The sequence below is a fragment of the Saccopteryx leptura genome, chromosome 4, assembly GCF_036850995.1.
Source record: "Saccopteryx leptura isolate mSacLep1 chromosome 4, mSacLep1_pri_phased_curated, whole genome shotgun sequence".
NCBI classification, from domain to species: domain Eukaryota; kingdom Metazoa; phylum Chordata; class Mammalia; order Chiroptera; family Emballonuridae; genus Saccopteryx; species Saccopteryx leptura.
Window position 1 is genome coordinate 23,028,666 of NC_089506.1, and position 15,186 is coordinate 23,043,851.

The 15,186-nt window shown below is 41.1% G+C and overlaps 1 protein-coding gene across 1 annotated transcript; it reads left to right on the forward strand.

Moving 5' to 3' along the window:
- Positions 1 to 13,056, forward strand: LEPROTL1 (leptin receptor overlapping transcript like 1). The gene is made up of 4 exons (XM_066380273.1): positions 1 to 465; positions 5,997 to 6,072; positions 9,703 to 9,889; positions 10,723 to 13,056. The coding sequence occupies exons 1-4, from the start codon at positions 450 to 452 to the stop codon at positions 10,837 to 10,839; spliced, it is 396 nt and encodes a 131-aa protein (XP_066236370.1). The 5' UTR covers positions 1 to 449; the 3' UTR covers positions 10,840 to 13,056.
- The last annotated feature ends 2,130 nt before the right edge of the window (positions 13,057 to 15,186 follow it).

Genomic DNA, 15,186 nt, shown 5'->3' on the forward strand with positions numbered 1-15,186 from the left:
GAAATCGATGCGCTTTGAAGATCGCAGAATTCTCCCCCGAAGCCATCACACCGTGCCTCCCAGAGGTCGGCGGCTGCGGGCGCTCCCTCCTGTCATCAAAGACGACGGGACGGAGCAGGATCCCGGAGAACAGAGCTTCCGCCAGCCGGAGAAGCCTCTGAGGCCGGCGCCGGCACGCCCCGGAAGCGCGGCGGGGGAGGAAAGCCTCCGAGGGCGGCGATCTGCCGAGGAGCCGAGCGCGGAAGGAAGGGGTCGGCTGCCGAGTCCCAGGCCCGCGTGTCCCCGGCCCCTGCGCCCCCCGCGCCCCTGCGCGAGCGCGAGCCGCCGGCGGAAGTGCTGCGCAGCGCACTTCCGGGTGTTGTCTGGTCGCCGCCGCCGCGCGTCTCTGGTCTCCCGGCCGCCGCCGCCGCCGCCACTTGGGTCCTGGGGCCAGGAGCGACGTCACCGCCATGGCCGGCATCAAAGGTGGGCCCGGGGCGCAGAGCGTGGGAGGGCTGGGTGGCCGCCCGGAACCGGGGGTAGGCGCCCCGCGCAGGCCCTGCACGCCGCCCCCCGCCGGATCGCGCGCCGCGGGGTCCCTGCGCCGGAGGCCGACCCCCGACCCCCGCCTCGGCGCTCGCTGCCTGGGCGCGGAGGTGGGCTCGGCGCCCTTCCCGAAAGGATGGCCGGGACCGCGGCTTCTCCGTCAGCCCCCGCTTTCAGCTGATCTCGGCGGCCTCTCGCTCTCCTCCCGTCGACCCCCGTCCAGCCGAATGAAGAGGTCTGTCTGCGCGCTCTGTTAAAAGTCCCGCAGCAACTCGTTTTGCAGGAGTTTGCATCCGAGATGGGGCGGGGGCTGAGCGTGGGTTTCAGGGGGTTGAGCCCACTGGAAATGTCAGTTACGGGAAATCAGTGTCGTTTCCCACTTAAAGGCGCGAATGCGATCCTCGGGTGCTGAGCCCCACCGAGTCGCTCAGGAACGCTCTGGAAGGGTTTAGGAACGGTTCTTGCCAAAAGCTCAGCGATCACAGCCACTCTCAGGACCCGTGATCACAGCCACTCTCAGGACCCGTGCTCGAAGCTTCCCACGCTCCTGAAACTGATGCGTTCTGATTTATGGCTTTTTTCCCTTGGGCTAGACGACCACGGTGTTCCTGCTCTCTGCCAGGTCCACACTTGCACGTCGAGGCTTTTCTACATTTCAAAGTTTTTATTTAGTTAAGGTTTTTAAGATAAAATAGTGTTAAACTAAATGAAAAGTAGGTCGTTTGATTGTATATGTAGGAATAGAAACGTCGCGTTCTTTCCAATGGGTAGTTTTGTTCGTGTGCTTTGAAGCAGGTACCATTAACAGCGTTTTCAACTTGACAAGGAACTTCATTGATTTCCTGACCTGCGGTTTTGTAAACGGGACAGCAAAGTAGGAAGTGAAGAACTTGGATAGTAGTGTTTTTCTGTGTATTTTATTTCCTTTAAGAAAAACTTTTGAGCTTCTTTCCCAGAGTCACAATTTTTTTTTACTGTTTCTTGTTTATTTTTAATTTCTGAAAACATTGTGTTTCCCACTTAAAACGTTGTCCTCTGAGCAACTAGAGACTTAATAATCTCCTTTTGAACCACAATAGACCTTTTTAAATCCTTGTGTGAAAGGCAGTTATGGTGGAATGCTGTGGTTTTTAGGTTGTTGCCAGGTTCCCTGTTCTTCTCCATTTCTTCAGTGACATTAATGCAGGAGTCATTTTTTTTTTTAAATAATTAATTTCTGTAGTCTTAGGTAAATATTAACCAGGTGAAAGTGTCTCTGATGGGATTGTGCTTAACACTTTTGGTTTCAGTAAAAGTATCTGATTGTTATGATGATGATTGTTTATCAGGATCTTTTCTTCCTGTTGGCTTATTTATATTTATATTAAGGAGTGTTGCTGTTATTAGAGTCCATTACTTATTTCTTGAATTTACTGCCTTTTGCTTTATCACATATTGGGTTTTTCTGGTAACACTTAGGTTAAGGGAACTGGTCCCCTTTCCTCTAATTTCTTTGTAATCACAGAAACAGCACCCTGCCTTAGAGAGTAGATAATTGGGCTGCTCCATCCCTAATCTGTAGCATAGGGGTTTTAGGAAGAAAAACCAGACTCAACTAAGGTTTGCTTCCAAATGTTGCATCACTCAATTACAGTATAAATTCTTGTCTTACTGATGTGTCATGTAGGACAAGCATTTATACGCAAATGATGAAATTTGTATATAAATTAGCCTAATTGCTGATTTCATAAGACTGGAGAAACTTGCAGGTTTTGGGAACACTTTTAAACAATTTATTTAACCCCATTGGCTTTTATCTTATATGAATGGGAAGTAAGATGATGTCACGTAAAATTATTTTTTGATATCTGAATCTTATCTCATTTTAGTTCCTTGATTTTTAAAAGAGATTGTATTTTATTAAGTATACTCAAAGATTGTAGAGTTTCTTTTTTTTAATGATAAGAATATAAATAATTGTTCTCTGTCATAGAACAGAACAGAGTTGCCCTCAGAGACTGAGTCCTAAGGCTACTTGCTTCTTGGCCAAGACTGTCAAAAACTGATAGTCTTTATCAGAATTTTCCTGCCTGAATTAAATTTTTTTTTTAGTTTCCTCCTTTCTGTTAGAGGGCAGTTCTTGTTTATATGCAATTCTACCTCCTCTTTCTCATTTGAGTCAATATGGGGAACAAGATAATCAAACTTACAAAATTTTATGTCAAATGATACAGGTTACTCATTTTTTTCTGAGAGTGGAAGTTACAGTTCACTTAATTTTGTTCTGGGTACATGAATTGCTATTGAAAAAATATATATAATTGAGCAAAGATGATTCTTTAAAATAAAAGTATTTTATTCTGCTGAAATTCAGACAATACAATTGTATTACAAAACAGGAATAAATAACCACTGAATAAGAGCCTAAGGGTCTGTTTATAAAGAATGTTAGCTTTGGTGTATGGACTTTCTGGCATCTTTTGTCTCTTTAATGATTCTAAGCTATATTCTGGGAAATAGCTTCTGAATAAATAAGGTGTTACTATATAGTGTTTATAGTGGTGAATTTAGCTATTTGGCAACTACATTCAAAAAGTAGAGATAGTTTTTTTACTTCTTCAGCACATCTTATAACAGATATCTTTAGCACTCAGAGGATTATTTGAGTTTCAGATCTAGTTCATCTCTCATAGAAGAAAGATCTGACACTCAAATAGAATTCTGTAGACAGCTAGTAGGAGGCTGGTAGGGGATAGGACCCAGCATCTTCTGACTTGCAGTGAAGTGCTGTTATCTACAGCAGGCACACTATCTTCCCCTGCCCTCCCCCATCCCTTCCCTTTCCCCCTTCTCTCCCCTCCATTTCTTCTTTCCACTCCTTTGTTGTTATTGTTTTTCATTAATTCTACAGATATTTATTACTGAGTGTTTAAGAGCTGGGGCATGAGCATCAACAAGAGAGCAAAACTTGTTCCCTGTGGAGCCATCAGTTTAAAAGGAAAGACGTCAATATAAATTACAGTGGTTATAACTGACCAAAGAGCAGGTGCACAGTGTAAGGAGAGCCTGTGCACGTGCATGTCCATCTCCAGAATCAAGAACAGTGAGTGTGTGACACACCTTAGGTGCTCTTAGAGATTTGTTGAATGAATGAATGGAAGGATGGATGAATGGATGAGTGAGTGAGTGAATGAATGAATGAATATAATAAGGGGAATTTTTCTAGTTAGGAGGTTTGAAAAAAACTTTACTGAAGAAGAATTGATTGAGATGAGATCTGAAGAAGTAGAAGTTAACTTGAGGAAAGAGGACAGGAGTAGGACAAGAATGCAGGCTCCCTGAATGTGAAAGGGCCTTATCTCCTGTATTAACATATCCCTGGCACCTGTTACATATTTGGTGCATGGAAGATTTTTTTTTTCTTTTTGTGAGAGAGAGAGACAGGAAGGGGATGGGGATGAGCAGCATCCACTCATAGTTGCATCACTTCAGTTGTTCATAGATTGCTTCTCAGGTGTACCTTGGCGGGAGGTGAGGGGCTCCTCAAGGCGAGCCACTGACTCCTTGCTCAAGCCAGTGACCTTGAGATCATGTTGATGATCTTGCACTCAAGCCAATGACCTTGGGGTTTCGAACCTGGGACCTCAGTGTCCCAGGTGGACGCTTTATCCTCTGTAAAACCACTGGTCAGGGAGTAAATATTTTTTGAATGAAATGAATGACTGAAGAAGTGTCTGAGGTAGAAGAGACAACATGTGCGACCACCACGTGGGTGAAGGAATCTGCTTATTTCCAGAATAGGAAAGAGGGTCATTGTCACGGGAGTGTAGAGAGCAAGGGTGAAGAGCCTGCTGGGATTGGTAAGTGTCAGGGGAAGTAAACAGGGCAGATGATGTGGACCTATTTTGAACTGACCAAACCAGGTTGCAAACTCAGTATTTTCATCATCGTTTACATTGCATTCCTTGTGGACTTCCTCATTTTCTGTAAAATAAAAGTGCAATTTTTTTTTCTTTCTGTAACTGAAAATATGGCAATAAGGATTAAGTAGCCTGAACAGGCGGTGGCACAGTGGATAGAGTGTCAAACTGGGACACGGAGGACACAGGTTCAAGGCCCCAAGGTCGCTGGCTTGAGCGCAGGCTCATCTGGTTTGAGTAAAGCTCACCAGCTTGGACCCAAGGTTGCTGGCTTGAGCAAGGGGTTACTCGGTCTGCTGTAGCCCCCCAGTCAAGGCACATATGAGAAAGCAATCAATGAACAACTAAGGAGCCACAACAAAGAATTGATGCTTCTCATCTTTCTCCCTTCCTGTCTGTCTGTCCCTATCTGCCCCTCTCTCTGTCTCTGTCACACACAAAAAAAGGACTAAGTAAATGTGTTCAGGGTTGACATGACCTACATAAGTGATCTAAATAAAAACTAAATCTGCCATGCTACCATGTCACTGGAATTCCTTGATTATATCCATTTTAATTCAGAGAAGTATATCAGTATTACTTGGCAGCATTTAACCCTTTACGGTTAATTTTGGTTTGTATGTATATATGTTAGATTTTATCTTGGTAACTTTTAGACCTACAAATCTTTGGAATTTTAATTACATCACTATTAAAAAGGACATAAGTTATTCTCTTAGGCATGTAGCTGCAGAAATACAGGTTATATAGAACTCAAAATTATTTTTTTTTTTTTTTTTTTGCTTAATTCTAGGCCATTGATTATGTCTATTCAAGAAAAGTTGTTTCTATTCACTTACATATGTGAAAATACTTTGGAAAATATGCTTTGTGTGCATGTGACTTTATAAACTATACCTCACCTGTAGAGTGCATCGATTGTGATAATGTCTTTAAATAGTGTTACCACAGAAAGATGTGCACATTATCCTGCACATTTTCTAATGTGGAGGAGATTAGGGGAGGAAACCCAGTCAGCTTTGTCAACTGTTTAATGACCTGTAACAAAATTAACTGATTAAAATTATTCACTGCCTAGGTCCTTGGATACTTTTTTCTTATCAGGTTTTGCACAGTGGGGTGCCCATGTGTACCAGAAGCTAAAGCTGAGCGGGAAAGGTTTTCCCAAAGGGCGAGGCTTCTGACGTCCAGCAAAGCTGACAGTGCGGAGTTGTCCACACTGCTTTTCAGAACTGTAATGATCTGTGGAGTAAATATAGTGCCGATGTCTGCAGGAGCATCGATCTTGCAGATTGAGAGTCTCATCAGAAGTGGATCCAGTAATTAGGGAACGCTGTGGTGTGCTAGCAATGGGTCAGGCTTTGAAAATCAATGTTGCTTCCTTTTGCCTTGAGGATGCTGCAGAAGACTGAGCCTGAGCCTAGGTACCTTACACTTCGGAAGATAACGCACTTTTAACACATTTGGTGTTTTGTGTATTGCTTTGCTTTTTGCTTCGGGATTACAAGTCATGTTCAGACTAATAATAATATTAATTTAGTTTAATTAATATGTCTACTTTTTATTTTGCAGCTTTGATTAGTTTGTCCTTTGGAGGAGCAATTGGGCTGATGTTTTTGATGCTTGGATGTGCCCTTCCCATATACAAGTATGTAAAATTTTTGTCATTTGGCGTATATAAGGATAAAATGTTTCTACTTTTAAAGCTTAAAATTTTTTTTTTACTATGTTTATTTACTTTAGACAAATCGTTTTTTAACGTCTTCACTTAAAATTTGTTTGTAGCCTGACCAGGTGGTGGCACAGTGGCTAGAGCATTGGACTGGGATGCGGAGGACCCAGGTTCGAGACCCCAAGGTCGCCAGCTTGAGCGCAGGCTCATCTGGTTTGAGCAAAGCTCACCAGCATGGACCCAAGGTCACTGGCTCAAGCAAGGGGTTACTCGATCTGCTGAAGGCCCATAGTCAAGGCACATATGAGAAAGCAACTAATGAACAACTAAGGTGTCGCAATGTGCAACGAAAAACTGATTGATGCTTCTCATCTCTCTCCGTTCCTGTCTGTCTGTCCCTATCTATCCTTCTTTCTGACTCTCTCTCTCTCTGTCCCCCCCCAAAAAAAAAAATTGTTTGTAAATATTGTAGGACACCCCTGACCAGGCGGTGGCGCAGTGAATAGAGCATCGACTGGGATGCGGAAGGACCCAGGTTCAAGACCCCGAGGTCGCCAGCTTGAGCGTGGGCTCATCTGGTTTGAGCAAAAGCTCACCAGCTTGGACTTAAGGTCGCTGGCTTGGTCTGCTGAAGGCCCGTGGTTAAGGCACATATGAGAAAGCAATCAATGAACAACTAAGGTGTCGCAACGAAAAACTGATGAATGATGCTTCTCATCTCTCTCCGTTCCTGTCTGTCTGTCCCTATCTATCCTTCTTTCTGACTCTCTCTCTCTGTCCTCCCCCCAAAAAAAGAAAGAAAGAAAAAATATTGTAGGACACCAAGATGCCAGAAAGATTTCTGGCTGTTTCTCCTAGACTCCAGCTAAGTCTGTTAACAGCAAGCTGGCAACCAGGAGCGCGCACTGCTGCTCACTTTTGAGTACCTACTGATAAAATTAAATACAAGAAAATTAAAAGTGTCTTTTCAGCAGATAATACCAGAAAGCGAGTCAAGGGTCAGTTAACTAAGGAAAAAAGTTATGTAAGCAATTACTTTCCTTAGGTTAGAATAAATTAGTAAAAAAAATGTAGGCAACTGAATAGAAAAATTAAACAAATATGGAAAATGAAAATGTATTTTCAAGCGATATGTAAAAGGACTGCACATTGCTTTTAAGCCCAAGAAAATATACTCAGCCTCACTCAAAATTAAATGAAATTCATGGGCAAAAAGAAAAGATAGAGGCAAACAGGCATTGTCCTGGACTGTGAGTGGAAGTATAAAGTATACATAAATAAGAGCAGTCCTTTCTCAACATGTCTACACTCTTTAAACTGGCCCTGCCGCTTCTTAGAGTTTCTCACGGAAATCTGCTTGCAGCTGTTTACAAAGATATGTGTAGTTGGGGGAGAGAATGGATGTTCATGGCGACCTTGTTTATAAGAACAAAACAGCTGGAAGCATCCTAAAGTTCTGTCAGAAGAAAACTGGTTAATTCATCGCACATCCATCAATGGAAATATGAGGCAGTCTTAAAAAGAATGAGGAAGAGCTGTAATTCCTAGTATGTAAAGTTCCAGATATACTTACTGTTAAATGAAAAAGGGCAGTGGTTCATATTTTTAAAGTCTGGCTCTATGGAAATGTGGAAGGATCTCCAAAGAGCTCAATGGGAGGGTCAGAACGAGAGAGAGGAGATGGGGGCCACTCATCTTTTTGTGCTTTTGTATTGTTTGAATATTTGTTTATGCATATGTTCATTTGTAATTTTTTTCTATTCTCAAAATATTTATGAAGAGATATTTAGTATAAACATAGGTTTATACTAAACTTGTTATAAGTCTGTAAGTATAAGCAAATCTCTACTCTGCTATGTATTTTATTTTATGAAAGTTTTAAAGGCTTTATTTTTATTTTGAAATAATTTTGGACTTTCAAGAATTTACAAAAATAGTACTGTTGTAAAGTAACATTCCGCTGAGTTTACCTAGAGACACCGAGTCAAATGAATTTTTAAGGAGTTTTATTAAAGGAGATTTATTAATATGCCCGCCGCATATGACAAACACAGGGCACAGCTGACCCAAATCCTGCCGTGCTGATTATAGCCCTGAGACAGGTTATATACCTCTGATCACACACAGGTTGGCGGGGAAAGGAGGAGGAGGGGAAGATAACACAATTCATTAGCAAGCTTATAACATTCGTCTATAGGATTTATAAAAAATAAAACATTTCGACATGTTAAGACTTATAAGGTAATACAATAGCGAAAAATGTTGCTTTTCATATTAAAAGACATTTCCAAATCTTTCAGTGTTTATTTGCTATTTCTTTGTTTAGAGGTATATACATTAATTATACGCCTTCAAGATGGGACGGGGAGCCCATATGGCGCCAGGGGATAAGCGTTTGTAAATGGCCCATTAAAGAAGGAGAGGAAGAGGGAAGGCCTGCCTAATCCTCCCTTCCCCTCTTCCTCCACAGTACAGTGCCCTGGGCCATCCTGACCTGGTGTGACTCACACACAAGTACAAAGTCGTATTTATAAAATCTCTCTGTATGTTTAGCCTAAATTATAAAATATCCTTTAAGCTTCCTAGTAAAAGGGGGTTTTCTACACCGTATGTCTCTGCAAGCCTGGAAATTCCCACATTCCTTTTCCCTCATTCCCTACAGAAAGGAGGGGACAAGAAACCTGACTTTTTCTCCTAAAATATTAATATTAATTTTTCAATTCTTTGGTACTTTACTACAGTACAGAGCAGTCTTCTATACCCTTCACAGTTACCCTTAGCAGTACTATCTTACAGAACTATAGGTGTGTGTGTGTGTGTGTGTGTGTGCGCGCGCGCACGCAGAAAATGACTACGATAGCCAGACTGTGGACTAAAAACCATCTATTTTTATTGTAATAAATTCTATATTCTGGCTGAAAGTTTTCAATATTACTTTCAGTCATTTTCTCTACTTTGATTTCAGTATTTTGGGAGTTCCTAGTGACCTAAGAAGCTTGGAGGTGTTCTAGCTTTATGCTAAAGCAGGGTATCATTGATGTCAAGGGCATGAATTTTTAATTTTATAAATCACTGCAACTACATTCCCATTTTATATATGCCTCCTTATTTATAACCTAAAATAATAAGTATTTTAAATTTTGGGCCTTGGTTCCAACTGTTAGAATTTTATCAAACATTCTCTTTTAAAGTAAGAAATGTTTTCTAATTGTATCATAATTGACATTAGGAACACTGTGACTCTAAAGCAGGCTTCCCCAAACTACGGCCCGCAGGCTGCAATGCGGCCCCCTGAGGCCATTTATCCAGCCCCCACTGCACTTCTGGAAGGGGCACCTCTTTCATTGGTGGTCAGTGAGAGGACCACTGTATTTGGCAGCCCTCCAATGGTCTGAGGGACAGTGAACTGGCCCCCTGTGTAAAAAGTTTGGAGACCCCTGCTCTAAAGGTTACTCTTTTTAGTTGTCAGGTTATAGTTTATTTTTAAGCTGTATCATGTTTTGTACATGACAGTATTCCTTTGGTCCTTGTTTTTAAAAAACATTTAATGTGTAGGGAAATGACATGGGTAAGAAAACCGACATTAACTTGTTTTTCTTTTTCCAGCCGCTACTGGCCCCTCTTTGTGCTGTTTTTTTACATCCTTTCACCTATTCCATACTGCATAGCCAGAAGATTAGTGGACGACTCAGATGCCATGAGTAACGCTTGTAAGGAACTTGCCATATTTCTTACAACAGGCATCGTGGTCTCAGCTTTTGGACTCCCGATTGTATTTGCCAGAGCGCAGCTGGTAAGTGCGTTCTTCACTAATGGAAAGTGTTCCTCAGGAGAAAGTTTTTGTTGAAATGACATGAAAAAGAGATCAGCGATATGGGAGCCTGGAGGATAGAGATAAAAAACTTACTTTTGTTGTTAACTGATGAAAATGATTTGGGAGAGCATGGCCGAGGTTTGCAGCCGGAATGGCTTCCCACTACTTTGCTGTCAGAATTGGGCACAACCACTTATCGACCCGGTGCTGCCCTGTCCAGCTTGAAGCATGGAAGGCCCAAGTAGAGTGTGGAAGACTCTACGAGTGGGAGAGTACAGAAGAGGAGAAGGCTGGGGCACGTGTACTCCGGTCTTCCTCCCAAACTCCCCAGTCAGACTCACTCTCCATCTCGGGGGAAGTCGAGAAGGCAGAAAAGACAAGGCCTGGCCGCCCTTCTATACAGACAGGGCACTTATTCCTCCTGCCCCTTTAAGAGAATGGAAATGAGTGTTTTCACCTCTGATACTTTAAATTTAATCTGCTCTCTAGATACGATTTTAGATTCACTACAGAAGAGTTGGAGCAATATTCTTTATAAACAAAGCTGTAGGATTCTATGCTGCCTCCTTGTAGCCCAAAACCAGGCTGCTTTTGAATAATCATCTTTCCATGACTGTCTTTTTAAAGCTTCCAAAGGTAAATACAAATAATGACACAGAAGTACCATTAAGTGTTCAGTAGTGTGAAAGCCATTATTACACATCTTGTTTTATGTCATGATTGGCAATACGACTATAGCCTTGATTTGCTTTTCACTTTCTTTTTGTTTTCGTACGTCTATTAACTGAAAGTTTATTATCTTATTTCCATAGATTGCATGGGGATCTTGTGCACTTGTTCTCACAGGAAACACAGTCATCTTTGCAACTATACTGGGCTTTTTCTTGGTCTTTGGAAACAATGACGACTTCAGCTGGCAGCAGTGGTGAAAGAAATGTCTGAACTATTGTCAAATGGACTTCTTGTCATGTATCGGCCATCCGTGCACACAGGAGATGGGGCAGTAACGCTGAACCATATAAAGCCTCTTGGGGGTATTGTAGGTGCTCCCTTCTCACTCTTATTGTAAGCATACTGTCTTCACAGAGACTTGCTAAAGGATTAAAAGGATTTTCTCTTTTGGAAAAGCTTGACTGATTTCACACTTATCTATAGTATGCTTTCTGTGATGTCCTGCTGAATTTAAATATTTATGTGTTTTCCTTGTTTAGTGTTTTTTTTAATCGGTATGCAATGTTAAACATTTTTTAAATGTAATAACCATTCACATTGGTTAGGAATTAGATTTCTTCTGGCTATTACTGGGCTAAAGTATATCTTTTCTCTTAAAATTATGTAACCTTCATTATTACAAAAAGTTATAAAAGTAAGTTTTCAATCAGTCAAGATAACATCACTCCCAATTTTATGCAGACATTCAGACTGTTGGCATACCATATCGACTGCAGACTCAGTGCAAATAGAGCTGCGTTTATACCTCAGAAGGGCCCAGTACTAACGCCCATGCCCTCCGTAAGGGTTGCTGGGTTTTCCAGTAAGCAGGTGTTTTGTGAATTGAAAATTATTTTATGTAACTGCTACAAAGGAGTGCTTTTCTTCTCAATTGTTTGAAGAATTTGTTGTTCAAATTTAAGGTAAGGGTATAAAAACAGATTTTTGAGATATGGTTTTTATTTATGTTTATGAGAGTTAACGAGTTGCATTGTGGGAGGAAACGCTGTTGAAATTTCATTTTTTGAGTCCTGTTTCTATTTATAAAGGAACGTTTTGATCTTCCATCCGCCTTTCATGTTTTGCATAAGTGAGGTGGACATTCATGGAACTACTACTGATTAGGGAAAGTTGTATGTTTGCATCATATATACCAGAAAACTTTTCCCTGTTCCCTCCTTTTAACTTATTTTATACAATGTATATATTAAGTAAAACAACTTTTCAAATATAGTTTAATAATACTTTAAATTAGAGATGTTAAAGTCACCTGGACAGTAATTGCTATTTAAATGTAATAACCATTCAGAGTGCCCCCTGCCCCACAAAGGCCTTGACATGATTAACGAGTGACTTGTTAGTCTTGCAGATAAATCATGCATTAACCATTTAAGATTTAGACTGTGGTAATTGTAGTTCTTACTCTCTAAGATTATATCACATGTAATTTGAAACTATTTAAGACAGGTTTCCTGTATACCTCTCAGTTGTTTTCATTTTTATTTCATCATGCTAGAGCTGCTGTGTCCTTTTTAATGGCATTTATTGTGTGAATTAATGCAAAGTAGCCCAACCCAGCTGTGCAGCAGCTTCTGACACAAACCCGACCCAGGAATTCCCAGTAGCCAGGCCTGATCACATCATAGTGGTTATTCGCAGCTCACAATTATCAGTACTTTCTTCAGGAGCTAGTTATGAAAATGTTCAAATTGGTTTGACAGTGTTTTTTTAAGGACATTTGTGTGTATGTTTATTCAATACACTTACGTAAAAAATTGGTTTGGTTCTGCCTTCAGACAAAACTGAGCAATCATGACAGCTATCTTTGTTATTTTATGAAGTTTGTTTTTCAAGAAAATGGGAACACATTTTAGATATGGTCACCTTTTTACTAACGACGGCTAAAGGCCACCGGTTTTAGAGCTGAACCCAAGTTGTTACTTTTAGCTGTGAGATGGGAAGCAGAATGAAACACGTGCATGTGGCCGTCCCATTTACCCATCAGGCTGAAGATGGCTTGCAGTGTACAACTCGGAGGAGCTGGGACTCAGAGGAAAGTTCAGGATCCCATGTGTTAGATGGTGAAACCTTTGAGGACTCAGTGCCTGTGATCTACTTGATTTTTTTGGCAAGACGTATATTCTCTGGTCTTTCCCCATTTTCTGTTCTAGAGTGTCATTGCAGTATACTGCAACTGTTTTATTCACTTGGCCATAGACTCTTTTTCTAACAACTGCACATTCTTTCTGTATTCTAACTGCATTGGCAGCATTGTGTCTTTGATCTTGCACATAGCTTGACATAGTGCTGTCTCTGATTTCTAGGCTAGTTACTTGAGGTGTTGAATTTTCCATAGAATATGCACTGATACTTCACTGTCATTCTTCTATGGAAAGAAAACTTTTGATGATGAAACAATAAAGATTTTAAATATCTGTTTTTAGTTTGTGGGTGTTTTTGAAATGAAAATGTATTACACGCTTCAGTTTCTGAAGTGCATTATCCATTTTAATAGTGTGAGATAAAGAGAGTATGGCATTAGTTATAACGTTGTATTTACAGAGGTTTCACTTCCAAAATAAAATTGAAACCACAGTAATAAATATTAGAATGAAGCCCTGTGATTTTGAGCTGTCGTAAAAGGATTGGTAATCTGGGGAAGTAGGCTTTCTACCCAACCTTTTACAAAAACAGCCATAAGAGTGTTTTTTTTTTTATTTTTTTAATTTATTACTTTTTAATTTTTTTTTATTTTTTTTTTGTATTTTTCTGAAGCTGGAAACGGGGAGAGACAGTCAGACAGACTCCCGCATGCGCCCGACCGGGATCCACCCGGCACGCCCACCAGGGGCGACGCTCTGCCCACCAGGGGGCGATACTCTGCCCCTCGGGGCGTCGCTCTGCCGCAACCAGAGCCACTCCAGCGCCTGGGGCAGAGGCCAAGGAGCCTCGGATGCGGGAGGGGAAGAGAGAGACAGAGAGGAAGGAGGGGGTGGGGGTGGAGAAGCAAACGGGCGCCTCTCCTATGCGCCCTGGCCGGGAATCGAACCCGGGTCCCCCGCACGCCAGGCCGACACTCAACCGCTGAGCCAACTGGCCAGGGCCTAATTTATTACTTTTTAATTTATTGTGTTTACATGGATTCAAGTGTCCAACTGAATATAACTGCCTCACCCCCACCTGAGTCCCTTTTTATACCCCCTTTGCCTTCCTCCCCTAACTACTTCCCCCCTTCCCTCTAGGATTTGCTGTCCAGTTAGCTTTAGCTCTGTGTTACGTATATATAGTTTCACTAATCCCTTTACCTTCTCTCATCCCATCCCTTGTTCCCCTTCCCTCTGACTGCTGTCCCTCTGGTCCCTGTGACCCCGCCTCTGCCTCTATTCCATTTCTCAGTTTACTTTGTTCATTAGATTCCACATATATATGAGATCATATGATATTTTTCTTTTCTCTGCCTGGCTTATTTCACTTAGCATAATAATCTCCAGGTCCATCCATGCTGTCACAAAAGGTAAGATTTCAAATCTTCTTTTTCAGAGCCACATAGTATTATATGTACCACAGCTTTCTAATCCATTCGTCCACTGACGGACACTTGGGCTGTTTCCAGATCTTGGCTATTGTAAACAATGCTGCAGTAAACATGGGGGTGCATATCTTCTTTTGAAACAGTGATTTGTTATTCTTAGGATATATTCCTAGAAGTGGGATAGCTGGGTCAAAAGGCAGTTCGATTTTTAATTTTTTGAGGAATCTCCATACTGTTCTCCACAGTGGCTGCACCAGTCTGCATTCCCACCAGCAGTGCAGGAGGGTTCCCTTTTCTCCACATCCTCGCCAGCACTTATTCTGTGGTGTTTTGTGCCATTCTGACAGGTGTGAGGTGGTATCTCATTGTGGTTTTAATTTCCATTTCTCTGATGATTAGTGATGTTGAGCATTTCTTCATATGCCCATTAGCCATCTGTATGTCCTCTCTGGAGAAGTGTCTATTCAGTTCTTTCCCATTTTTTAATTGGATTGTTTATCTTCCTGGTGTTCAGTTTTACAAGTTCTTTATAAATTTTGGTTATTAACTAACCCCTTATCAGATGTATTGGAGAATATGTTCTCCCATTGTGTGGGTTTTTATTTTTTTAACAGTGTCTTTTGCTATGCAAAAGCTTTTTAGTTTGATGTAGTCCCATTTGTTTATTTTGTCCTTTATTTTACTTGCCCATGGAGATAAATCGGCAAAAATATTGCTAGAAGAGATATCGGAGAGTTTACTGCCTATGTTTTCTTCCAAGATAAGAAGTTTTGTTGATATAAGATTACTGACAATCTAAAGGTTGTCCCGGTTCTTAAGTTTTCAGAACTTCTATATGACTACATATTTTAATATCTTTATTAGTACAATGGTACCTTCACACATGAGTTTAATTTGTTTTATGGCCAAGCTCATGATTTAAAGTTCTCATGTGTTAAGGTACCACTGTATTTATTATTAGAGTACTTTGCTTTATGCAAACATTTCTAACAGTTAAAAGTAAAAAAATTAATCTGTGCAGTACAATGTTAAC

What these genes read in the sequence shown, in the direction of transcription:
- LEPROTL1 (XM_066380273.1), top strand. An exon ending in TGTGCCCTTCCCATATACAA is followed by an intron (nt 6,073 to 9,702) that starts GTATGTAAAATT and finishes TTCTTTTTCCAG; the next exon opens with CCGCTACTGGCCCCTCTTTG. An exon ending in TATTTGCCAGAGCGCAGCTG is followed by an intron (nt 9,890 to 10,722) that starts GTAAGTGCGTTC and finishes TTATTTCCATAG; the next exon opens with ATTGCATGGGGATCTTGTGC.